We start from the raw sequence: 27436 nt of genomic DNA, 5'->3' as shown, positions 1-27436 counted from the left end.
AGAAGAAGCTGAGACTCCAGCATCAAATTTACTTTTATCAGCTGAATTAACACTCAACAAGTGACAGAGCGAAGGCTGGTGACTGTTTTGGTTCAAGATCAAGACATGAGGAACATTTTGTGACTGAGGGCTTAATGAGTGGGACTGGCCACGGAGCAGAGTCAACACCATGACAGGCTGAGGAAACTGCATTCTTCTGTGCTCAAACAAATCAAAATGAAGATGACACAATCTTTAATTTAGTGATTGTTAATTATTGAGGAATTACGTTGCACCAGATCTTTCCAGTTCTGCAAACACTTCCCAGTATTTATGAATCCACCTTGATCTGGTGTGTTTAATTTGCTCTTGTTAAACTAAAAAGTGATTAGCAATTAGATCACTTGCACTTAAAATAACTGGTTAACATAATCCAACTTTAATCTTTGCCACTAAACCTCACTCAAAAGCAGATGCAAGTTCTGCATGGATGGATTTCACAATAAATAACTTTTTTTCTTTTACATGCATAGTCCAGCAAATAAGCATTAGACTTTATCCACCATTGCAGCTGCATATTTCTCATCTTTATTATTATTATTTTTTATTTGCATCTCCTCATCCTCACCCGCTGCCACCAGCACCACCACCATCACTTCGCAGGCAAACAAGCCTTTTCTGCCCGACATTATCTCCATCCAGACTCCGCTGGAAAGGAGGTTGAAATGACGGATGCAACCATGGGAGAGAGACCCGGGGACAGTTTATTTACACCAGAAGAGGCCGTGTAAGTTTAGAGGGAAGCCGCTGCGTGTGTCTCCCTCTTTACTTTCACCGACCCCCTCCTCCTCCGCTGGCAGAAATTTATAAAGAACAAAAAATCCGACGAGGGAGGGAGGGGGGTTGATATACGCCGAGGCTGAAATCGAGAGGCGAACCCAGGGAAAGAGGAGTAATTTGTACACGGGACTTTCCCCCTCTTAGTCCCTCCAAAGGAGGGGGAAAAGTCGCAATATTGATAACGAGAAGGAATGAGCTTCTAAGGGCGTGAAAACGTCTGCAATTCTGGATACTTTATATATTTTTATTTCGAAAAAATATGGCCGAGAACGTTCTGGACTCTGGCCCGCCTTCAGCCAAGAGGCCTAAACTCTCCTCTCCGGCACTTTCCGCCTCCGCCAGCGATGGAAATGGTAAGTATTGTTTAATGATATGATTTGTTACGGTGTTATTCGTTAAGTTTGTCGTTTTTCGGCGGTTTAGGTGTACTTGAGAGGGGAAGAAGACGCGGGATTACTCCTCTGTTTTTGTCGTAGCTTGCTAATGTTAGCTTGCTAGTAGTGAGTGTGTGTGTGTGTGTCGGACGTGAAGAGGAGCTCCCCCAGCTAGCTCGCATGCTAACAGCCATTTTAGCCGGAGGTAGCTCTGTTAGCCTTTCGGCTAAGGCTAGGCTAGCTAACAGAATGCGGGTCCCCAACTGACGGTCCCGTGTCTAATGGCTACTTTAGCCCGGCTCGTAATAAACTGAACCAAGCCAACTTGCGATAAAGTTTGTCGTCTCTTACAGCTGTGCCAAATTGACAGTCAGCTGCAGCTAGCCCCATGCTGTTATTTGAGTTTTCAAGGCGTCCGAAACAATCTGTTGTGTTGCCCCATCATAAGTCGGACCCTTTCCCAACTAACGTTAGCCACCGTCGGTAGTGTCGGGGTATGGGGATAGCCTGGTGGGAGAGCTAAATTTAGGCCCACGGGTCCGGCTGATTGTTGAGCTCAATTTGCTATTGTTGGTGTGTGTTTTTTGTGGATGGCGTGTGACAGCAGCTGGAATAGTGGCCTGCAACAAAACTGTGGAGCATGGACAGCGCCATGCCTAGCTAGTGCGATATTAACTTAGTTATCAAGTTAGCAAGCAAATACTCCTCCAAGCACGAAATAGTCACTCACATTTCATCACTTAATCAATCACTCAATCGTTTTACCACAAACAGCTGCATCTAAGGTTGTCAGTGGCAGTCAGCGTCTGTGGAAAGGCACTTTTAAGGGTAAATTATCCAGACGTTGCACACATTCACGTCGCCTTGCATGGTATATTTGGAGGATCAGTGCAGTGCTGTCAAGAAAATTGGCTTCATATAAGGGATGTATTGCCTTCCAATATCATTTGTTACACTGCCATGCAGTGTTTTATAATTTGAGAAATAAAAGCATATGACGAGAATTTGCTTTACCGCCTTGCATAAACACTATGACTTGTTTCTGTGCTTCAGCTTGCAAAAAAGCTGTTTGTGAATAATAATGAAGGGTTATGACTCCAATTTGTTCATTTTCAGATTTAGTTAATTAAAGGTTATGGCTGCAGTTGATATTTTATAGAAGATAATATGTCACCATTAATCAAAATGTACCAAGCAGTGCCAAGTGACCTGAGCTGACAGTGATATCTTCACAGCTTACTTAATCTCACCTGTAACCAGGAATCAGTTTGTAGTTATATGAAACAGGAAAAACACATTTCACTTTTGTGGTCTGTAATGAGTAACTGTCTTGCATTGTAATATTATGACTTGAACAACCAACTAATGTATAACTGTTGATTAGGTCAGCTGGGCAGCATGTGGCATCTTTACATTAATTTACAGAAGAACAGAAATCAGGACAAAAGTAGTTTCTGCACTTTAAGAAATTTAGAGTGGATGTTCTTTTTGGCCTAAGCTGTTAAACTCACTGGATACAGACTGATACAGTGAGTGTGTGTCTCTACTGACTTGGCTCCATTTTGTGGCGGTACCTCTATGAAATGGTCCATTCGTCACCTTGTCTGTACAAAATTTTAGCAGGCCATGTGGGCGTGTTTGTTTGCATTTATGTTTGTGCATGTACCATCTCACACACACAAGTTCCTTTGGGCCTCACCTGTAGTTAAGTGCTCAGTTGTGTTGTGCTTGATGGCATGATGTTAATGTCAAATGGGAGAAAGTTGGTCATACACCTCTAAACAGCTTTTATCAGTTTTAATGTCAAGCATGCAATTGCATTTTCACTCAGTCATGCTGAAAAATGAAGGATTATACCAGCTTAACATGGCCGTGGCCCTTTTTGTCCTCCCCACACCCTCTCCCTGCTTTGTCTCCTATCTCATTGTCTCCCCCCTCCTAAATTTATTTTTCCTTTTCATTTCTTCACCATTTTAGATTTCGGCTCACTCTTTGACTTGGAGCATGATCTCCCAGATGAGCTCATCAACTCCAATGAACCAGGCCTGGTCAATGGTGGGGACCTAAGCCAGTTGCACACCACACTTGGAGGAGGACCTGCAGGGCTAGGTCCTGGAGGAGGCAGTGGAGGGGCAGGAGGAATGGGTCTTGGGCTTGGTCCTGGGGGTGTTGGCGGAGGCCAGGATGCGGTGGCCAAGCACAAACAGCTGTCCGAGCTTTTGCGTTCAGGGGCACCCACCTCGACCCCACAAGGGCACCAAGGAGCCATGGGCAGCCCAGGAGGTCCCACAGCCATGGGTCAACACTTGGCGAACATGAAGGCATCCCCTGGCCAGGGACCTCCACAAATGATGGGCCAGGGGCAGCAGCAGCACCTCTCCCCCCAGCAGCAGGCCAACATGATGCAGCAGCAACAGAGCGCTGCAGCTGGAATGATGGGAGGCATGAACAGGGCCATGATGGGTGCACAGCAGAAAGGCAATAATGGACAGCAGCAGCCAGGCATGATTGGGAACCAGGTGATGAATGGCTCCCCCAGGATGGGCTTTGCGAATCAGGGGATGGGTGGCAACAGCAACCTGTTGGCTGAGACTCTACAGCAGCAAGGAGCTGGGGGCCAGGCTGGGATGAGAGGACAGCAACCTGGAGCTATGAACAAGGTAGAGACTCTTTCAATTATAGACATGTTGTTGTTTTTCCATAGACAAGTTTAACATCGCATTGAATCATATCATTCCTTTTAAGAAAAATAATGGAGCAAAGAAGGTTGTAAATGCCATATGGGGTTAAAATTAAATCTTCTATTTCAAGTACTTAATCAGTGTTGTTCTCCTCAATAGTGATTTATAGAAGGCAAATTATCTTGCACTTTCTGATGAAAAACTCCTACTCCTCCGGAAATCTTACTTTTTTGAAACAGAATTTGACTAATTTAGGCAAGTTTTAATGACTGCTAATTTCTGTTCATAATTTGATGATTGGTGTATGTACAAAACCTAGTGACCAATTTTATTTTGCTGCTCTCTTTTCTTTAACTTGAGCTACTTATTGCTGGCTATATTTTTGTTTTCTATACAGCCACAAAGTAGTGCTTTGGGCCATTACCATATCTGTGTATTTTAACGACCATAAGCGCAGCACATTATGTTGAGGCTTGGAGTTGAAGTGCCAGAAAACTACTGTGTGTGTCTGTGTGTTCGATTGACAGTCTCTTAGGAGTGACAGTGAAAGTGCTGCAGCTGGTTGCTGCCAAATGAATAAGGCGGAGACCCTGATGTTTGAATTGGTCATATAGAAAAAAAGTGAGAAGGTTTCCAGGTTAGTTATAGGGTGCAATAAAAAAAAAAAAGGAAAGAGACAGGAGTGCTGATGAGGAATAGATCAGTGATTTTAAAATAAGTTCAAACTACCCTTTCAGTGCACATGAAGAAAAGGGGAACTGTTTGTGTCAGAATATTCTTACACACTTTGCTGACTACTGTTACTGCTGTTGATGTAACCTTTTGGTTCGGATATGTTTACACATTTTTTTTTTATAGTTCTTTAATGACTTAATTACACTTAACTTGATGCTGTAACCCGGTCAGCTGATTTAGAAGTTCCCCCTCAGTAGTGGGTGACTTAATTGCTGTTGAGCAGTAGAAAGTTCAGGTGGTAAAAAGACACATAATTTAATCTTTCAGGAAATGAAAACTACTTTAAACTTTGATGGGGTTCATGTTTTGATGACATATCCAAAGGTCATGCTTATTTAACAGCTAAGATTTGAGATTTTGGGGAGACTTAGGATAATATGGTACAAACTGCCAGTATCATACATAATTGTCCTCTGCTCTTTTACTCTTTACTAACTTTTCCCTGTCTCCCTTCGTTTACCTTTTTTCCTTCTAGATGGGGATGATGGGGAACCCAGGAGGACCTTTTGGAGGTCCGTATTCAGGGCAGGGGAATCAAGGTCTGGTAGGCGCAGGGCTGGGCCCTCAGCTCCAGAATAAAGGTCCCATGGCCAACAGCCTGGCCCAGTTCAACGTGGACAAGAAGAACCAGCCCATGCAAGGAATGACTGCCATGGTAGGGAACAGATACACACCGACTGCAATAAATATCTGTGGTCAGATGCAATGTTTAAGTATCAACTCAGAATGATTCCTCTCGCTCTAAGCATGTCACGATAATTGTTGACTTATTATATGATCTTAGGACATGACCTCCATCTTTTCTCTGAATTCAGTAATTGCCTGATGGGTTTACATGTGTGTTTATTTACCTAAGAATGCCACCAACATTTTGGCCAACTTGATGACAGAAAAAAATGGCCTCACATGTACTATGTCAAAGTTTCACTGTGGGCGGGGCCCAGGAAGCTCCTCCACACTCACACTTGCATACTGTGACAGTGAACCAGGTGAAGTGAAGATAACATGCTTCTCGAGGCCAAGGCCAATATGGCGGTGATGCTGGTGTAACACAGCAACAAGCTGAAGCAATCGATGCTTTATTATACGATCATCATTATATCAGTATCATAAAATTCTGTTCAAATAATATAGACAATAATATAATATATATAATTTCTGGGGCAACAGATGTAGTTAATGTGACAGGCCTACTTATCTTTCACCTCTTCGTTCCTACTGTTCTTCTCACCGCCCCATCATTTTACTGCTATTCCCTCTTTTCTTTTCACTTATCTCACTTACCTCTTACTGTAAATTAAACACCACCTCCGCTCTTCTTTTCCTCCTCTGCCTGTACCCTCCCTACTCCCTTATCTTGCCATACTTCACCTTATCTTTCCCTATTTCTACTTTATTACTCTTGTGCATCTCATCTTCTTATTCCCTCTCACCGTACTTACCAGGGCTCCCAGCAGTCACAAACGGGTGTGGGCGGTCCCTCTGGTGCACCGGTGGGAGCGGCCCCAGGGATGGTGCCCAATGCTCAGGCAGGTCTTGTGGGTCCCGGTACCCAGGTTTCTGCAGCATCTGCTGCAGCCGGAGCACCACCCACAGCTGACCCGGAGAAGCGCAAGCTAATCCAGCAGCAACTTGTCCTCCTGCTCCATGCACACAAGTGCCAGCGGCGGGAGCAGGCCAACGGTGAAGTCCGGCAATGCAACCTGCCCCACTGCCGCACCATGAAGAACGTCCTCAACCACATGACTCACTGCCAGGCTGGCAAGTCCTGTCAGGGTGAGTAGAATGGATGCTCCTGTACTCAGTGAATAGCTATGATTGATCCTCGTGTCTAACAAGCAGGGATCCTACAGATTTTATCTTTTATATGATCATCAATAAATAGTAACGTCTGTATTTATCCAGTTAGCAAAAATTTCTGTGCTTACCCACTTTGATATTGCCATTGTCATCAAAAACATATTCAAACATAAGAAGGCCATATCAAATCAGTTGACATATTCTTTCATTACAGTGGACATGGATAGCGTAGTTTATTATCAAACAACACTGTGAACTATAAATGTGGTTTACTCTGTAGATTAGCTCTGTGTTGGGCAGATGTCACCATAAATGCTGAGGGATGAGGTTCAGTGTTTACACTGATCCCAATGAAGGTATATGTCACCCAATGCATCCGTACAACTCTTGGCACAGGAGGAGGCATGAGCTGTATGAGATCGAAGCAACACAGACAATACCTGTTAGTAGATTATTAGTTTGATTTAGATAATAATAATAAGAAGACCCCAGCATTAGGCTAACTTCAAAACAGTCTTTGACCCCACCTTGTTTTATTCTTGTTCATCTGCCTCTGTCCCCCTCCCTCATACACCTGTTTCTCAACTCCTGTCTTTTCTGCCCTTTTTCATCCTCAGTTGCTCACTGTGCATCATCAAGGCAGATCATTTCCCATTGGAAGAACTGCACGCGACATGACTGTCCTGTCTGTCTGCCACTGAAGAATGCTGGGGACAAGAGGAACCCGCAGTGTGAGTGTCTGTATCCGACCAAACAACGCTATACATCCCTTTTGCTCGCACTGCACTGTAAATCATAATGATATCATCATATTGTGTTATTGCGACATCATCAATTGTACTTATTCTATGTGAATTTGCAAGTATATTGCTGGATTGAAACCTCAAACCTCGGAAATTTTAGTGAGCTAAACATCATCTTTAGTGGTCTAAACAGTCATTTGATTTGCAGCATGATGTTTAGCCAAATTTTACATGAATATGTTTGGATCATAATATCGATTTTCCTAAGCTTAGTTTTTTAATATTCTGTCGAACCGTCTCCCCTTCTTATGTCCTCACAGCTCTACTTGGTGCGGCTGCTGCGGGTCTTGGCAGCTCTCTTGGGGCAGTACCTGGTGGCCAACCAAGTGCTCCCAACCTCAACCCGCCGAGCCAGATTGACCCCAGCTCTATAGAAAGAGCCTATGCAGCTTTGGGCCTCACCTACCAGGGCAACCAAATCCAGGCTCAGCCTGCCCAGCCCAATATGCCCAACCAAGGCCTGCAAGGCCAGCCTGGCATGAGGCCTTTGAACCCAATGGGTGAGTTAGGTTGCATGTTCTCTTGCTTACTCTTCACAATCTTCACTTTACTTTTCCTGGTTCCTGATAGCAATGTGAACTGTTTTGTGTAAGAGATATTATGTAGATTTATGGCCTCAGTAGTCGTTTAACACTGGATGGAACTCTGAAAAGTACCTATTAAAAGTATCTTTGAAAGGACTTCTGGTTAAAAAAAAAAAAAAAAAAAAACAATATAGAGGGGGCACTGTAGGTGCAGCAGTCTGATCACAACCTTAACAATATGTTTTGATGCCATGCAACTTGAAGACATGACGAGGTACATGTGCAAGGTAAATAACTGTGGTATTATCAGTAGAAAGGAATGCAAACTTGTAATGTCCTGTCCTTTTCATGCATAGGTGCAAATCCTATGGGAGTCAATGGAGGTGTGGGAGCTCCCACTCCGAGCCAACAAGCCAACCTGCTGCAGGATACCATGATGCACCTCAATGTGAACAGCCAAGGGTAAGAAAGAACATAAATCCTGTAACATGCCATTTGGTGGATAACTTGAATAGAAGCACCTGTCATGGCTGAGAGCTTTAGATTTTCGCCATTCAACATAGTTCTACAGAGACAGGGGCACACACCTCTTTGTTTTTAAAAAGCTAATCATTAAAATGATGCCCTCCTATCTCTTCCAGTCTGATGAATGATGCCAGTGGGGTCGGCTCCATGCCCACAGCAGGCCCTCCTTCCGCCACAGGCATGAGGAAAAGCTGGCATGAGGACATCACGCAGGACCTACGAAACCATTTGGTTCACAAACTGTAAGCATCAAAGAACTCCATACTATGTTTTTGTTTACTCTGTAAATTTATGCCAACATCTTGTGATCTTGTTAGCACATTATGTTAGTACAAGTAGTTTTTCCTACAATGTGCAAATTGATTGTTTAAGGAAAAAAACACAATTTCTGCACAAAACTAGCTTGTATATGTCAGCTTGAATTTGAAACTTCAATAAAGGTGACCCTCATTTGCGCCTCACAAATAACTACTAGTAACATTAGCAAGCCTTCATAAGCACTGGTGGAGAGACAATGTCGACATTTATTTCTCTGCTGTGTCAGTAAACAAAACACATGGGCCTGCTGATTATTGTCGTACATTCAGAGTTTGACAAGATATTTATCGCTGAGAGTAATGGTAACATTGTAACCTGATGCACCAGATCATCAAACTGGATGATATGGTTAAAACTCTTAGTGAAGCCGGTCGCGATACGTGCTGTTTTTGTGCTCTGCTTGTAACTGATGCTTTAGTAACATCTATGGTAACCTCTTAAGCAGCTGCCATTGTTACTTCTCGCTGTCATCACACCTAAACCCCGCCCTGTAGCTGATGCTGGTTGGTCTGAATCGCTGTGGTTCAGCCACAAACGCATTACTTTTGGCCTGATTAGATGGATATTCGTGATGATGATCTGGTGAATCTGGCTGCCTGGTAATGTCACCAACATTAACTTGGTGAACAGTAACTATGGTGAACAGCAGTTCAGCTGTGACTATGTGCTGGCACTTACCTGAAGACACGTGTGCATACACGTCGGGTAGTGCTCCTTGTAGTTCACCTGCTATCCCAGCTACAGCTACAACACAGGTGATCATACAAAGGCACTCTGATTAGGGTTTAGATGCCATATCAACACAAATGTTAAAAAATGGAGACTTAACAATTACATGTTGGTTCTCCTCCGTGCGCCTCTCATCCTCCTTTTGCTTTTATTCTCCCACCTACAGTGTTCAGGCCATCTTTCCAACTCCAGATCCTGCTGCCCTCAAAGACCGTCGAATGGAGAACCTGGTGGCCTATGCCAGAAAAGTTGAGGGAGACATGTACGAGTCCGCTAACAGCAGAGTAAGTTTCTCTCGTGTAGCTCTCTGCATTACTTGGAAAAGAAGGGGGAAGCTGCTGGGAAGGTTGCTTGTCATTGTGTAGCTGTAGCCAGTTGCTCGTTCCATCTTAGATTGATCTCAAAAGTCAAATATTTTGCAGTTTATGTGCAATGAACCTAAAATGTATGAGCATGACTGGTGATTTTTAGTCTATTGCAGCTGCTAAAGCCCTTCCCATACATAATGCTGATGCTAACCTTTTTCTGTTGTTATTAAAGGTCCACCAACAACGTTTACTGTGGTTTTATTTCAACAACAGATATTGAAAGAGTTTTTATCTTGCTCTTTAAGATGCTTGAGAAATGTGCACTCTTGCCATGTTTTCCTTATATCATTACCCTCTTTGTGACAGGCTGAGTACTATCACCTGCTAGCAGAGAAGATCTATAAGATCCAGAAAGAGCTGGAGGAGAAGAGGAGGACCCGGCTCCAGAAGCAGGGTCTGGGTCTCGGGCCTGCCGGCATGGGTCAGCCCCCTGCTGGACTGCCTCCAAGTGAGTGGACATGCAGCATATGTAGACTTGCATGAGCTTGGAAGTTACGCTGGGCTGCACACTTTCACGTGAATGATAATTTAATCTGGTGGAATGTGCCATTGTGACACTTGTTTGGCATTGTTTGGTATTTCTTACCTCGTGCACTAAGACCTAAAGGAGGCCATGATCTATGACCACACAATTATTTGTATCATATTGTCTTATGTTGATGACCTTAATTGTCAATTATTAAGATGCACAGTTGGTTTTGATATTTGTTAACCCAAGGGTGATACCCTGCTGACAGGTTTCAAAGTGACAGAATAGATTTACCTGTAATTTATTGGACAGTTGCAGTAACCTCACGTTATGCCACATGGTTGGAAAATTTTACAGCTAAGAAGGTGAATCCAATTCTGTCTCCTTTTAACTTTTCCATGCATTACATCTCGTGTTTTTCACATAATAAATTTTTTCATACTTAATGTCTGAATAGAGTATTTAGTTGCTACATGAGTCCAATTGCCATTGATCTGTCTTTACCAAAAAAAAAAGAAAAAGGATTAAACATTCCAGAGTTTGTACAGACTTTTCCACACGTGTGGCTAGCAGATTTCCTCATCTCTCTCTCACTTGCGCACAGATGACAGCTTGATTTTCCTAATCTCGTGTCCCCTGTTTTTTCAGACGGCCCCCTTCCCGACCCATCAATGGTGCGACCAGCTGGACCAAATCAGATGGTCAACAGGATGCAAGGCCCAGGTAAAGAACCACTGAGTAGCGTGGCGTATTTTTTTCATACATCAGTTTATGGAAGGACCAAAATACGACACACTGTATTTGGTGTATTGGCACAACTGTTGATTAACGTCACATGAATCGTATACTAGTGTTAAGAGTGGAGGCTTGTGGTGTATTTTGTCCCGGCGTTGACACCGCATCATGTTTGGAACAATTCACACTTTTAGATGGCAACATAGAAATCTCTCTACTGCTCACATATAGGGTCTGTTTAAGAACAAAACACAACATGTAATGTGTAACATAACAGTCTGTGTTTTGTCAGGTATGAATCAGTTCAATCAGATGGGGATGCAGTCTATGGGCCAGAGGTCGACACCTCCTCTCCCCATGGGAGCATCTGGCAACCAGGTCAGTACTGAGAACATTATGTATCACACAGTTTTGTTATGATATGCAATTTTTTTAATATGCTCATAAACACAAGTGGCTACCAGAGTGTGTTGTTTGTTTGTTTTTTCTTTTTAGGACAGAATTATGCTTATCAAAACACAACGTGAATGGGGATAAATGAATTGTTACAAGCTAGCTTAGAAAAATACTAAACCAGTAAAACTTTGGCAGAAAAAAAATGCATAAGCATTTCTAAGACTTCTGCCCATAACCTTTTATATTCTAGATGGGAATGGTCGGGCCCAGGATGGGGCAGCCCAGTGTCAACCAGCTTCAGAACCAGTATCTTTCCCAGGGACAGTTTCCTGGCTCGGGACCAGGAGTTGGAACAGCTCAGCCTGGGATGGCCCAACCTGGAGCACAGGCAGGCATGGCACAGGTAAGTTGGCTGGATGATTTTTTCTGTTAATCAGAAATATCTAAATAGATGTGTGTGAAGTTGCATCTAAATCTTAGCCAAATGCATTTGGAAATGTTTGTGTTCTTAAAAGTTGGTTAATAGAAAAGTTTCTCCAGTAACAAATGCCTAAAATGTAACTAATGAAATCTTACTAAATAGCTTCTCCCCTGAGGTATTGTTATACATTTGTAGCAATTTTATGTGCAGTTTATAATTTTTTGATCATCCTAAGAATGATTTTATGTCATGCGTGATGTTCTTCTAATACTATCATTATTATTGACCCTCTTCCTGCACAATGTTCTTGTCCGTCACCCCTCTCCTACCTTCATCCTCTTCTATCCTCAGACACAGATGGGCACACCTCCCTCTCTCCCAGTTGCTAGTCCTCTAGCACAGCCGGGCTCTGCCAGTGGTCCCGGTAGCGTACCTTCAGTGGGGCCCATGGGCCCTCAGAGCGTAGGGAGCGGAGGTCCCAACTCAGCTGTTGGAGCCCCAGCTTCCTCATTGACACCATCTAATACAAACCAGCAGCCAAACTCCATCCCCCATCTGGCAGCCATGCGTGGAAGCTCGCCCTCTCCTGCTCACAGCCGATCCCCTACTCCTCACCAAACACCTCCCAGACTAGCTGGATCCCAGACCCCACAGCCTCACACCCCTAACGCACCACAGCTGGCTCCACCCTCAGTCCCTCAGCAGAACCAGCATAGCCAGGGCCCCGGCTCCAACAAGTCCCTCCAGCAGCAGCACATGGGGCCAGCTGGTTCGACCACTCCATCGCATCCTGGTCTGGCCTCCAGCTCAACGCCACATGGCGCTCAGCTGCCACGCACTCCGGTCAGTGTGATTTGGCCTTTTACACACTTGCACATTTTAACATTAAGACCAGACCAGAGTCCATCAGTTCCGTAAAAGCAATTCCTGTCCTTATGAGATTTAGTTTAATCTCCTGCTTTCTTATATATCACTTGGTCGTCGTCATTACATGAATGATTTTAGCATTACCTCAGTTGTAATTTTAGCCTCAGTCCCAGGTTTGTGCCATGCCTTACCTGTTTGGATACACTGAAAAGATGGATGTTTTCAATAGCTTATCATATAATTGTTTCTTTAATGCATCATTGTCATATTCACTGTTTCCAAACACCTGAGTTTGTTTCTATGTCCCACTCAGCTGTCCCAAAAGGGTTCATTCCCAGCAGACGGTCAGGCCCTGACTCCCGCTTCCGTCAGCAGCCAGGACACTTCCTCACAGCAGCCACAGTCGAACGCTTCAGCTGCCAACCTTGACCCCAAGATGGAGGTCAAACAGCAGGATGATGAGGAGGAGAGCGATGCCGGCAGCTGCTCCAAAGGAGGAAAGCTCAGCAACCTCAAAACAGAGGAAAAGCCTGTGAAATTAGAGCTAAAAAAGGAGGAGTGCTCTGGAGAGGGAGGTAAAGGGGTTCCCATGGATACATCGGCAACAACACCGACGGCAGGCGTGAAGACAGAAGACAGGAAACCTGAGGTAAAGAAGGAGGTGAAAGACGAAGAGGAGACGTCGGAAGCGGCTACACCGCAGGCTGCAGTGAAAAAAAAGAGTAAGGAGGACTTGAGTTTTAATCAGAAAATCTAAACTTTTAAAGATCTCCTTGTACATTATTATTGGTCCAAATTGGGTGGCATGTCATTTTTTGTCATGGAATCCAAAGGGGTAATTGAATCAGTGTCCTTTCTGATCTTCATTTATTTCCAGTATTCAAGCCAGAGGAGCTTCGTCAGGCCCTGATGCCCACGCTCGAGTCTCTCTACAGACAAGATCCAGAGTCTCTGCCTTTCAGAATGCCAGTAGACCCACAACTGCTGTGCATACCTGTATGTATGCCTGCTGAGGTTGAGCTGTATTTGTTCCTGTGGCTTGTATAAACTGCCCTGTCCCTGTTAGTGTTTACCACGTCCCGGTGTTCTTCTCCTGTCTTGCTTGATTTAAAAATGCCACAGTCTGTACCATCTTTGGTGTAGTTCCCTCACCTGGTGACAATTTGGGTGGACATCCAACTTCTTTGGACCGCCGTTGCTTGTAGTATATTTACCAGGATGTAGTTTCCACACGTCTTGCTTTACTTGTGAATATAATTGTGGATATGACAATACATCCTCATTCTGTTCTTGCAGGATTACTTTGACATTGTGAAGAACCCCATGGATTTGTCTACTATCAAGCGAAAGCTGGACACAGGTTAGTACTTGCTGTTAAATATTACAAGGTTTGGTCATGAATAAACTTTATTTTAAATTTCTTTCCAAGATGACAAGATCAAGTCAGAAATATAAAGAGTAATGGTTATTTTTCCAAGGTATTGTACCTGTTATTCTGTGTTACAAAGAGAGTTCTGGCTCTGTTTTTATTTGTTTTTTACTGTTTGAAACCACTACACCTGTCTTCCAGCCCATTTATAGGACATGGTCCAATGAGCCAACTATCTTTTCAGTTTGGAAAGTTTGCTCCTTACATCATCCCCATACCTTGTGCTTTGGTTGTAGGTCAGTATCAGGATCCCTGGCAGTATGTGGATGACATCTGGCTGATGTTCAACAACGCCTGGCTCTACAACCGCAAAACATCCAGAGTCTACAAGTACTGCTCCAAGCTGGCCGAGGTTTTTGAGCAGGAGATTGACCCTGTCATGCAGAGCCTTGGCTACTGTTGTGGGAGGAAGGTGAGACTCTATCAATGGCTAGATGAGTGGAATTGGAAATGTGTTCTTATAAAATCGGAGAGAAAGTCTTGAGCTCAAACGTAGCAGGCAATTCACATAGGAAGCGTCTGTCGCTCTGGAAGAGAGATGCTTCCATTTTATTAAATGAGTCAATCCTCACTGATTCCATGAGATATGTGAGTGACGTCCATCTCACAAAAACCCACGCATGTTTTTTTATTCTTCAAATCTATTTTTGTGGCATTAATTGCGCAGACATGTACCGGTGGTATATCTGTGTTTTGTAGGACTTCTCTATTGATCACATTAAATCTTTTTATGATTAAAGTTAGAGACTGAACAGCAATGCCAAAAAAGTTTTCATTTTCTTTTGAAATCAACTTCAGTTGTTTTTGGTAAACTTACCATCAGGTGAACAGAGAGCCTTCTTAAGAGACAGGGAGTGTAAAAAGTCATGTATGTTGAGTATGTATCTGGATAAGGTGGTGCACACAAATACTTTTCAGCATGTTTCACATGCAGAAATGAGCTCCTATCATTCATATCTGAAAATGGAAGCAGTGAAGTGGGTTCGTAGCTAAATTTGGCCGTAGGCATACTGTCGCCATATCACATTTCAGATCTCATTAGACTCTGCTATTTTTGGTTTTGCAGACAAATAACGTAACTGATTGGTCCTTATTATGAGAGACTGGCTGAAGGTTTACTTGTGACAATTGGGCAAGGAAAAGTAGCGCTTGACGTTAGCTTTAATTACATTTTTACAAAACTAAGCCACACAGAAATTAGCTCAAGTTTTTACAGTTGGATTGTGGATGTAGGTTCAGCTCACACAGCAGAAACAGTAGAGCTCACACTGTCTTTATTTATGTGAAATTTGTTTTCCCCTTTTTTTAAAAAAAGTTTCATCACATATTTTGCAACTTTCATATCCCAACTAATATTTTTGAAGTCCATAAACTACAAGTCTTGTTGAGGAAACCATGTAAATGTTTCACTTTAAATTCATTTGAAAACACTTAACCTGTCACATGCAGTACCAGGAAATGTAAACAAGCAATGGAAGACCGGACAGATCTGTGTTTTTTGACAGTGTGTGTTTACCCTTGATTAGCAGATTAACTGATAAGCCAGTGTTACTTAAATTACCGCAGTTGATGGTCAAGAGATTAATATGTTGTTAATCCTGTGTTTTTTGTTTCTGTCCATCAGCTGGAGTTCTCTCCTCAGACACTGTGCTGCTATGGAAAGCAGCTGTGCACTATTCCCCGAGACGCTGCTTACTTCAGCTACCAGAACAGGTATGGAGCGAGAGAACTGCCCATCTAATAAAGGGTGGAGGGATGACTAGAAGATACGTGGGCCATTAAAAGAACAAGGGATTGGGAGCATTGCATAGCGTAGATTAACTGGAAATGAGTGAGGCAGACTGCCTGTAAAAGAAGTATCTGTTGAATTGAATTGTACTCTATACGTCAAAATGAGGTAGATAGCTGTCTACTGATAGGTAGGTTTAGTGTTTAAATCTTAATGTAATTAATTTTGTTTCCCTAAATGCTTCCCTTCACTTTATGTTCCCCGTTTTTATACCTTTATGTGGTGCCTAAAGCACTGGCATTTTAACAGTCGGTCCTCTCTTACATTCTTTATGTTGTTTTTGGTGTCATTAAACTATCTAATCTATAAATAACTTCTCAGCACAGAATGTTTGAAAAAAATATTTGTCGGTTTTCATAGAAAAGGCTGCACCGATAAAGCAGAGATTACTGCACTCCTACATTACTGCACATTAAATGGACTTTTTCTTTTAGGAGGAAGCGGTAATGCAAAAATCTTTGCAAAGTTTTATTACTGCTCTTCCAACACGGTGATCTGTTTGTTTTAGATTTGTCCACACTACATCTTTTTAAATTCATCACTTTTCTTACACACCTATGAAAACCTTACTGGGATGTGAAAGGACCAACTTTAAAATGAACAGCTTGAATGAATGAACAGAAGAGCAGTTGTCCGTGCCTACTTGTTCATATTTTGTTCAGTGTCTGTATTATGTCTTGTGCTGCGACTTCCTGCTCCAGCTTCCTCCTCATGTTTAGCTCCTGTTAATTCTGCCGCTGCTCTGCTAGCTGTGATGGTGGTTGTTGTTGCTCATCCTCTCCAAATTGCTAATCTGTGCTTTGCCTCGGCTCTCTGTTGTGTGTTGTCTTGGATGTTCGTCTCGTCTTGTTCCTGGCCCATATGACTTGTCTGTCCTGCCTTCCAATGGCTGTGATATCAACATTGGCTTGCTTTTGCCTTGACCAACCATGCACCTCCAAACCCATCCCCTCACCCCTCGAAATCATGACTGGCTGTTGCGATGACCACTTCCTGCTGTCCTGCGCTCCTACTTCCTGCTTGCTCCGCTTGCGGCACCCTGCCTTGCCCATGTCCTATACCAATTGGTGACTGCCCTCCCGTGCGCTGTCTGTGATTGACTGTGCTGTGGGGAACGGTGTAGTTCACCAAAATTTGGGCTTATTGCTGACAGGTACCACTTCTGCGAGAAGTGTTTCAACGAAATCCAGGGAGAGATGGTTTCCCTGGGCGACGACCCCACCCAGCCACAGACGTGAGTAGTGATCCATTTAATTAAGCAAGATAGCTCCTTTAGAACTTCTTATCTCTATTTGCAAAGTGATCATTCTTTTCATGAGCCAACTGGTTACAGCCACATTCGTAATACTATTGGCTACGTGCTTTTTCACATTTTCTACCTGCTCTTTATATCATATTTTACGAGTAAAATGTTTACAGCTGGGTCAAATGATGTAACCTGTACTCAACAGTTGAAAGTTGACATGATTTTTATTGCTTCATGCCCTACATACTGTGACATTCCCTCTTAATTAATTCCAGATCGATTAACAAGGATCAGTTTGAGAAGAAGAAGAATGACACACTGGACCCCGAACTGTAAGTTAATTTCCTGCCAAATGTCAAATCTTTGCTCCGGGAGAGAAGATCACACCATTTGTTTCACAACTTTCATCTCTGTTTGTCTTTTCAGGCTTGTTGAATGTATGGACTGTGGGCGCAGGATGCATCAGATTTGTGTCTTGCACAATGACACAATCTGGCCAACAGGGTGAGGAGCACTTTCTTTGTCCACTCATTCTCAAGGTTCATGCGAAAGTTCTGATGTAATTCGCTAAAAATCGTTTTAATGTAATTCAACTGACTTGCTCCCTTTTTTCCTCATAGTTTTGTATGTGACAGCTGCTTTAAGAAGGCAAATAAGAATAGGAAGGAGAACAAGTATTCTGCCAAAAGTAAGTGGCAATGCCTCTTCTGGTTCTATCCAGTTTTATCCTGGTGTTTTGTTTTATGCTTGTATACCCCTTTTCAAACAAGAAACTGGTGTATAGAACGCGTGTTCAACCCTCATTTGACCCATTCATAAGAGACATTTATCTCATGTTGTCACCATTTATTGACTCCAGACTCTAGTCTGAAACTGTAGTTTTATATGCATCATTGCTTAACCAAAGAATTACAGAAAATCAGTACCAAATAAAATGGTGGTTTGGTGGCTTCCTCTTACATGCTAACATGGTCACGCTGTTTCTCTAATTTAGGTTTCTAATAATGTTTCTGTCAGGTTACTTAAACTAAAATTAAAATGCTTTGTCTGGCTCTCTCCCACACAGGGTTGCCCCACACAAGGTTGGGCAGTTACCTAGAGACAAGGGTGAATGACTTCCTGAAGCGTCAGAGCCACCCAGAATCTGGAGAAGTCACCATTCGTGTCGTCCACGTCTCTGACAAAGTGGTGGAGGTTAAACCAGGCATGAAGTCCAGGTACAACAACAAGACGCCTTGTCCAACTTTAACATGAACAAATCTTTCACTTCCCATCAGAAGTTGGAGGTGCTGGTTTAGTTTGATGCATTTGTGTGTCACATAGATGAACAGATTATGTAAATTGAAATCAAATGGACCTCGCACCACAGCCAACCTCTCATCCCATATTTATTGTGATACATCATGAAACATGGCTGCTGTATTTTTTTTAACAAAGCATTCAGAATTGTCTTATTTCGGTTAGCAAGTGAGAATATGGATAGATTTTTATTTGAATGGATATTTTGATCTAGCTAAGAATTTGTTGATCTTATTGACTAATGTTTTAAATGCAGATATATTTTAAGTTTCTCTGTTTTACAGTCAGTAAGTTCAGACTCATGTTCTTCTCTACAGATTCGTGGACAGCGGAGAGATGTCAGAGTCTTTCCCATACAGGACAAAAGCCCTTTTTGCATTTGAGGACATTGACGGAGCAGAAGTGTGTTTCTTTGGTATGCACGTTCAAGAGTACGGATCCGACTGCCCCCAGCCCAACCAGAGGTAAGGAAATCTCCATATTAGCAACATTATTTCACAAAGTGTTTTATCTTGAAAATCCAAAAAAAATATCAATTTTAAATAAAATTTCAGTTGTTGTAATACAATATTTTTTTCTCTTTCAACCACTCAGGCGAGTTTACATTTCCTACCTGGACAGTGTACACTTCTTCCGGCCTCGCTGTCTAAGAACAGCAGTCTACCATGAAATCCTAATTGGCTATTTGGAGTATGTCAAGAAGTTGGGGTGAGTTTTTCTTCTCAAAGAAGACATTTAGTTTAGTTATGGGCCCCTACATGCCCATCCTGACTCCTGTCCCATCATGAAGCTGTCTTTTGTTAGTCTGTAAATTAATTTGGCTTATCGTGTACGGTCCTGTGTGTCCTCCTCAGATACGTCACTGGCCACATCTGGGCCTGCCCACCTAGTGAAGGGGACGACTACATCTTCCACTGTCACCCTGCAGATCAGAAGATCCCAAAGCCCAAACGCCTCCAGGAATGGTACAAGAAGATGTTAGACAAAGCTGTGGCAGAGCGGATAGTGCACGATTACAAGGTAGAGAGTTCGAGTGTTTGAGAATTGTCATGTTGAGGCAAAGGCCTTGTCTCTTACAAATATACTTGTCTAACTTCTTGGCTAGCCCCCTACCCCAGTGTGTGTAGCATGAATGAAGGTTAACACCAGTGTACATATAATGGTATAGCTGATAGGAATGACTCATTTGGATACAATCCATGCAAAACACTAACCGTGTTTTCATTTTACCCCAAAAGGATGTCTTCAAGCAGGCAACAGAGGATCGTTTGACCAGTGCCAAGGAGTTGCCTTACTTTGAGGGTGACTTTTGGCCCAATGTACTGGAGGAGAGCATTAAAGAGCTGGAGCAGGAGGAGGAGGAGAGGAAACGGGAGGAAAACAGCACTTCCAATGAGAGTATTGATGTAAGACTGCTGTGATCTATCAGTATGGTGTTGGAGAGTTTTTATGTATTTTTCTGTGTTTCTTATCAGTGTTTAAATACATGAGCTTGTTAATCAGATATTCCCCCTTCTTGCTTGTGCAGGACACAAAAGGTGACAGTAAAAACGCGAAGAAGAAGAACAACAAGAAGACGAGTAAGAACAAGAGCAGCATGAGCCGAGCCAACAAGAAGAAGCCCGGGATGCCCAATGTCTCCAATGACCTTTCACAGAAACTGTACGCCACAATGGAAAAACACAAAGAGGTATGATAAAAAGAAATTATAGATCAGTCATATTTATTCAAATGAATGCATTTCATCTCTACCAAGCACCTTGCTGAAGGAATGGACTGGAAGTATTGATATAGCTTTAAAAGCCCTCGTGTCACCAGTGGTTCATCTTTGCCCCTCTTTTTCCTGTCCCAGGTATTCTTTGTGATCCGGCTGATCGCAGGCCCCATGGCAAATTCCTTGCCCCCCATTGTAGACCCAGATCCCCTGATGGCGTGTGACCTCATGGATGGTCGTGATGCTTTCCTGACTATTGCCCGGGACAAACACCTGGAGTTCAGCTCGCTGAGGAGGTCCAAGTGGAGCTCCATGTGCATGTTGGTGGAGTTGCATAACCAAAGTCAGGACCGCTTTGTCTACACTTGTAATGAGTGCAAGCACCACGTGGAAACTCGTTTCCACTGTACTGTCTGTGAGGTGAGTTGGGGAAAGGTTGTTTTGGTGCAGCTGATTTACATTAACAGATGTAGACAAAAGGCAATATGTAAGATTGTAGGATTTATTATGTTTGCGAAGCATTGTAAGACATGCTAGATATCCCTCTAAACATTTAACTGTTATTCATGCCATCCCTCACAGGATTACGACCTCTGCATCACATGCTACAACACCAAGGGCCACGAGCACAAGATGGAGAAATTAGGCCTTGGTTTGGATGATGAGAGCAGCAACCAGGCTGCTGCTACCACTCAGAGCCCTGGAGACTCTCGCCGTCTCAGCATCCAGCGCTGCATCCAGTCCCTCGTCCACGCCTGCCAATGTCGAAATGCAAACTGCTCCTTGCCGTCCTGCCAGAAGATGAAACGCGTGGTTCAGCATACAAAAGGCTGCAAGAGAAAAACCAATGGTGGCTGTCCCATTTGCAAGCAGCTTATTGCATTGTGTTGTTACCATGCGAAGCACTGTCAGGAGAACAAGTGCCCAGTCCCGTTCTGCCTAAACATCAAGCACAAGCTTCGCCAGCAGCAGCTGCAGCACAGGCTCCAGCAAGCCCAGATGTTAAGAAGGAGGATGGCAAGCATGCAGAGAGTGGGCCAGCCCACTCCTGGTGGAGCTCCTGGGGGCAATGGTTTGCCCTCTCCAGGAGCCAACAATGGAGCAACTGGTCCTGGCACGCCCACATCTGTGGGAACACAGCCTCCTACCCCACAGACACCCACACAGGCGAACATGCCTGCACTTCCTCAGCAGCAGGGAGTTGGGATGCCTGGAATGGAGGGAATGGGAACTCCAGGCCAGCAACAGCAGGTTCAGCAGCAAGGTGGTTCCATGCCCCCTCAACACCATCCCCATCAGTTTCAGCCAGTGAGTGGAGGAGGTGGAGGGGGGATGATGAACTCTCCTCAGCAGCAGATGGTGCCTCAGCTCCAGCAGCAGCCGCCTAATGTCCAGCAACTCCAGCAGCAGCACCCAAGTGGTTTGCCTCCGTATAACCCCAGACCACCTGGAGCTTCTCCCCTCCACCAGTCCCTGGGAAAACCTGGGCTGGGTCCAGCTACCCCACCCCAGCAGCAACAACAACCCAACCAGGGCCAGGGGTCTATGCCTGTACAAGGCCAGCAGCAAGGGCCCCCTCTGGCTGCTGTAGAGACAGCCCTAAAAATTCAGCGCCTAGCAGAGACCCAGAGACAGATGGCTCAGGCCCAGGCCCAAGCCCAAATACGTGGCTTGGGACAGGGGGGCATGATACCCCAACATCCTCACCATCAGAACGCCCAGGCCCAGATGGGCATGCCCCACATCGGGGCCCAGGGCATGCCCCCCCAGGCTCAGGGTGTTGTTGGCAGGACTATGTTAGACCCACAGCAACAGGGAATGCTAGCAGGGATGCAGCAAGGCGGCCCTCAGCCGCAGTTGCCTCCTCAAGTTCAGCAGCAGCTCCAGCAAGTCCAGCAGGGAGGTGGTGGACAACTTCAGTCCACAAACCAGCAGTGGGGTGCCGGGGGACCAGCCATGAACCCACAACAAAGGCCAGGCATGATGGGCCACATGGCACCGCAGCAGCAACCAGCAGTTCCTCAGCAACAGCAGCAGCAGATGAATCAGCAACAACCGCAACCAGGAAACCGCGGGCTGATGCAGGTAATGGGGGTATCAGGAGGGGCAGTAGGAGCAGCTTCTTCATTAGTAAATGCAGCTGCATCAGGAAACCTTCCCCAGGCAGCACTTCAAGACCTCCTGAGAACTCTTCGCTCCCCAAGTTCACCCCTGCAACAGCAGCAAGTCCTCAACATCCTCCGGTCCAACCCAACGCTAATGGCTGCTTTTATCAGGCAGAGAGCAGCCAGGTATCAAGGTGGCCCTGGTGGAGCAGGAGGGCCTCCACAAGGGGGACCTGGAGGTGTGAGGTTCCAAGGGGCTGCTGGAGGGCTGCCTGGTGTAGGGGGGCCTGGAGCTAACCAGCTTGCTAACATGGATGGACAACAACAGGTTAATGTGAACCAGGCAGGCCAGCCAGGGATGAACATGGCTCAGGGTGGAGCAGGGGGAGGGAATATGCCCACCATGGCTCAACTTCAGCAGTTACAACAGCAGCAACAACAGCAGCGCCCAATGTTGCCTGGCAATCTACAGCAACAGCAAATGGCTGCATTACAGCAGCAGCAGCAACAACAACAACAACAACAGGGAGCAATGCAAGCAGGGCAACAAGGCAACATGACCAATATGACTCCACAGTTTAGAGAGCTGTTGATGAGAAGACACCTCCAGCAGCAGCAGCAGCAACAACAGCAGCAACAACAGCAGCAGATGGGAAACCACGGGCAGTTCCAGCAGCCGCAAGGACTCCAGCAGCAGCAAGGCCAGCAAGGCTTCATGCAGTCTGGCCAGGGACAGCCTGGGATACCTCCTTCTTCCCAACCCCAGCCGGGGAGTGGAGGCGTAGGGGGTCCCCAGCAGCAAGGAGGACCACAAGGTGGGCCAGGACAGCTAGGCCAGCAACAAGGCTACCCCAACTCTATGTCACAAGTAGCTGCAGCGCTCCAGCAAAGGCTCCAGCATCAGATGCAGATGCAACAACAGCAGCAACAACAGCAGCAGCAGCAAAATTCAATGGTTGGGCTTCAAGGACAAGATGGAGGGCCCGGTGGAGGCACTGGAGGACCAGGAGGACCTCCACTCCAGCCTGGACAAGGCGGACCTGGACAGGGGCAACAACAGCAAGGTGTAGTTGGTGGAGGGGGTGGTGGGCCCCCATTGCCTCAGACATCCCAAGGCATGCTTCACCAGAACATCCACCAGAGGCTCCTGCAGCAGCAGCATCTTGGTGGGGGCTCTCCAGCCCAGCACAGTAGTCCCATGAGTCCCCAACAGCAAATGGCGCAGTCCCCCCACCCCCATCTCCAAGGACAAGGAGGACTTGGTCCTGCAGGGTCGCTCAGCAGTCAGGTCAGGTCACCTCAGCCCTCGCCGAGGCCGCAGTCGCAGCCTCCGCACTCCAGCCCGTCCCCACGCATGCAGCCCTCGTCCCAGAATCAGCCTCAGCCCTCACCTCATCGCATCTCCCCGCAGACCCAGACTGGCTCACCCCACCCAGGCCACCTTAGCCAACATCACCCCACTATGGCACCGCCCCAACCTCCACAACCCCAGCAGCAGGTGTTATCTCAGCAGCCGCAGCAGCAGCCAGGGACTTCAGTAGATCCCAGTCAGTTCAGCTCAGACCAGAACTCCATCATGTCCCAGCTGAGTGGGATGACGGGGATGCACGGTGGGCAGGGGGGGCAGTCAGACATGTTGGGTGGGAATAATAACAGCAGCAACAACAACCAGGAGCTGGGAACGAACATTAACAGTTTAGACCTTATGTAGCCTTGACTCCATACTGTCTCTCTGTCTTGATGCTCTGATCAGTTGCCCCAAACGACAAACTGCCATGAGAGGAGAGCGAGGCGGGACTACGGCTTTGGGGTTTTAGAAGTTTTTATTTTTTATTTAAGTATTTTTGTGATGTATAAATAAGAACTGAAGCTTCCTTCCTATGGGAGATGCAACATAAATCTTAGAAGTCAATAAATGAATAAATTAAAACAATGGTAAGTTATTGCTGTTAATATATATCTATATATTTTTGCCAATTGTGTACAAAAAGGTGGAAGGGCAGTGTTTCAGGTTGAAGATATTTCTTCCTTAGTCTATGACACAATATTTTTGGGGACTGAGAATTTTGCCTTTTTATGAATATTTTTAAGATTTTAAATGTGGCTAAAAATTAAAGTGAGTTGACACGATGTACCTTTTTTATCGTTTTGTTTTCCTCCTCAAATACCCAGTCATAATTGTATCTATTTTGCAGAGAGTAAGTATATTTTATTTCTGAATTTATTGTTTTTCTTCCCGGATCGTAAAACAAGCATCAACATATCTTCTGTTACAGGAGTCTTCTTCTGGACAGTTTTCACAGCAATGTACATTTTACAGCGACTGCAACAATTCACATATACAGAATTTATTGCGTTGGATAGGAGGGTGGGAGGGTGTGTTAAACACAGTTTGATTTTGCCCGTTTTTTTGTTTTTTTTTTTGACAGGGTTTATAGTAAAGAATTAAACCTCAACAGTGTTTTGGGGAGTGGGTGACACTGACCATGGCTTTGGTCGTAGTTTTCTGCTAAGAATGGCCACATCCGCAGAACAAATCCTTGCACCCATGGGCCACTTCTCCACCCTCCATCTTCAGTTCTCCTATGAATGTGCACACCTTCCTCCCCCCTCCTCCCCCCCAGCACCCTACCCTGCCCCTGCTAAAAACGGAGGGATGAACTGTCGATGTGCGATCATCTAGCCGTCGGAGGCGAATTGCGCCCCTGTTTGAAGCTGGCTGATGTTAACGGGTTGTGCGTGTAAATATATTACAACCTCGTTTATGAACTGTGATATGGAGAAAGTTGTCTGTGTTTTTTTTCTTTTTGTTTTTTTTTGGGCTGCAGAGGTTTGAGAAAATCCTGCCTGTATCCTCAACCCCCCAACGGTTTCTCCCCTCCCCCCTCCCTTTGCCCCTCATCCTCATGACTGCCTCTCAGCCACAAGATTTAATTCAATGTTAGTACTGTACAAAGTAAGATGGTGGACTTAGATACTGTTTTTGTAATGAAAGTGGAAGTTGTAAAAAAAGAACTGTACATACTTAAAAACCTTATGAGCAGAGAAATTATTTTCTGCTGCTTGTTGCCCTCTTGTTTGATTGGATATTTGCTGTATCTGTAAAAAATGAAAAAAAAAAAAAAATTTACAAAAGTACTCCTGAGCTACTGTACAGTAATGAGATTTTTTTTCTAAAGGGTACAGTATGGGGTGTAGTAGGTCACAAGCACCAATGCGCCTTTTTCTGTGTATTTTTGACAAGGTTTTAAGGAGGGAGGGGTTATCGCAACGAGTCACACACCTCAACAATCTCAACGTAGACGTGAAACCTGCACGAAGCAGAGCCGAGGCAGGGGTTGGTCAGGGGTGTGATCTGAAAGAGTTTAAATTTGGTCATTTAGCTTTTTACAGAGAGGATTGAAGACACAATATTCACATGCTCACTATTTTTCTCAAAAGGTTGGGCTTGCTGGGTATGGGGAGGGGACGCATCAGAACCAGGTGGCAATATATCTTGAGACTTATTTTGTAAGAAAAAAACAAGGAAAAACTGTCTTTTATATATAGATATATTATTTAATTTTATTTTTTGGAAATAAAACTTGAAGCTACAGGAATTATTAGATAAAACATGTTTTGTTTTGTATTAAAGATGTTATGGTGATGCAAAAAGACACTGCAGACAGTCATTCAGTTTGCCCTGGGGAGGCCGTGGAGTAAATTATACCATCCTTTTTAAGAAATGTTTCATGTACATGAATATAGTTGTAAACATACTGAATCACTGTACAAACCGATGGCAACTGAACAAATAGTTTTGTTTTAATCATTTCTTCTCCTAAAAAGAGACTGGAAATAAGACTATTTAAATATTTGTTTAGTATTCAAATGGAATCTTTGACCACTTTTTCGTTCCTCTTGTTAACAATTTTGGTGCTTGCTGAGAGAAAGCAAAAATAACTGTTGCTCCATTTTCATTAGTTTCTTTTTTTAAGTTATTTTGGTGGTCTGATTGTTTTTGCCAATAAATTAATTGTACAATAAAGTATGTTTGTACCATTGGAAAAATACTCCGTTGCCTCTTTTTCCACATTTCCACAAGATATTTCCTGCAGGTGAAATAATGACTATTCAGCATTTTACCACACATTTAGGCATTATTCAGCAGGAATCTCTGCTGTTAGCACTTCTACTACTGCTGTTTGTAGTGGTTGACATCTTCTAAGCTATGAAATGGTAAAACAGGCCATGGTGATTTCATTAAACTCAGTTGGGTTGTGGTTCACATGTAACTAAATCATAGCTGGGACCTTAACCTTTCATTTGCTGCTGTGAGTACTGTAACATGAGATTTAGCAGAGAATGAAATGCGTTCCAACCAACCCAGGTCTCTCCTATTGTCAACATGGTGGTGAAAACAGCAGAGACGTGGATTTATTCATCCCGTATCGTTCCTGATTTTATACCTGTCTGCGATTTCTTGAGCAAAAATAACCCCAACCTCTCCTGCCATTCTTGCTTCCCCTGATAGTTTTTGTACAGTACTGAAATGTGCTTGATGGCCGACATTAACACATAAAACTGCACGAGTGCCGAGAAACAACTTTCTTTGGTGTGTAAGTGTGCAATGGAACAGGTTCGATTACAATCATGTTACACATTAGCAACATTTATTTTAGTATTACCATAGAAATATTCTCTACACAATGAGACTTCAGAGACTGGAGCAGATAATGTGCAGGTTTACAGTAATAATAATAATAATAATAATAATAATGATCACCATAAAGTGCAAGGTTCTTCGCTCGGTGGTGGACAAAAGCAGCACAAGCGACCACATTAGGCAACGTCAAATCAAGGTGCTTGTTTTGTCAGTACATTTAAATATGGCATGAGCTCAGTGGTTATCACAAACTGTATAAAAACTATTCTGTTCGGTCGTCTGCGCGATAAACACACAGGCATCTTTAAAGAATAAATATACATTCAGGTCAATGTAGAAAAATAACGACTTAAAAAATACATGTTTCTCCCCACTGTCCCCTCCATCCTCGTCCCCTTTCAAGTGTCCTCATATCACAAGTCTTTACATGATCAGCGCAGGGTGAGCTGGGACAGTAATAGAGTGTGTGTGTGTGTGTGTGTGTGTGTGAGTAAAGGATAGACAGAGTAATTAGCCCTACAGACAAGACAAGAACAAAGTTACGCAGCATCAGGCACTTCCATTCCCTGCAGCTTCATTGTCACACAGAGACAGCTTTGAGATGACGAGACGCTAACCCATCATCCTCGGTGCGGGGTAAACAAC

The 27436-nt window shown here is 44.2% G+C and overlaps 1 protein-coding gene across 1 annotated transcript; it reads left to right on the top strand.

Annotated features, from left to right (window-relative positions):
- Nucleotides 1–904: 904 nt before the first annotated feature.
- ep300a (E1A binding protein p300 a) lies at nt 905–26176 on the top strand. The gene is made up of 31 exons (XM_070852498.1): nt 905–1172; nt 3171–3853; nt 5085–5264; nt 6055–6385; nt 7027–7146; nt 7473–7712; nt 8093–8198; nt 8378–8503; nt 9475–9592; nt 9983–10124; nt 10794–10868; nt 11173–11258; nt 11527–11679; nt 12049–12540; nt 12878–13286; nt 13442–13560; nt 13861–13924; nt 14230–14405; nt 15618–15706; nt 16936–17016; nt 17304–17360; nt 17455–17532; nt 17649–17716; nt 18095–18245; nt 18645–18791; nt 18922–19035; nt 19182–19347; nt 19566–19733; nt 19856–20017; nt 20180–20461; nt 20624–26176. The coding sequence occupies exons 1-31, from the start codon at nt 1079–1081 to the stop codon at nt 23855–23857; spliced, it is 8511 nt and encodes a 2836-aa protein (XP_070708599.1). The 5' UTR covers nt 905–1078; the 3' UTR covers nt 23858–26176.
- Nucleotides 26177–27436: the final 1260 nt, after the last annotated feature.

The sequence above is a fragment of the Pempheris klunzingeri genome, chromosome 20, assembly GCF_042242105.1.
Source record: "Pempheris klunzingeri isolate RE-2024b chromosome 20, fPemKlu1.hap1, whole genome shotgun sequence".
NCBI lineage: Eukaryota > Metazoa > Chordata > Actinopteri > Acropomatiformes > Pempheridae > Pempheris > Pempheris klunzingeri.
This window is presented reverse-complemented; position numbering and strand designations above follow the sequence as displayed.

Coding starts and splice junctions, on each gene's coding strand:
- ep300a (XM_070852498.1), top strand. CDS start 1,079: ATGGCCGAGAACGTTCTGGACTCTGGCCCGCCTTCAGCCAAGAGGCCT. Junction 17,017..17,303: donor GACCCCACCCAGCCACAGAC/GTGAGTAGTGAT, acceptor AATTAATTCCAG/ATCGATTAACAAGGATCAGT. Junction 18,792..18,921: donor TGCCCCCAGCCCAACCAGAG/GTAAGGAAATCT, acceptor TCAACCACTCAG/GCGAGTTTACATTTCCTACC.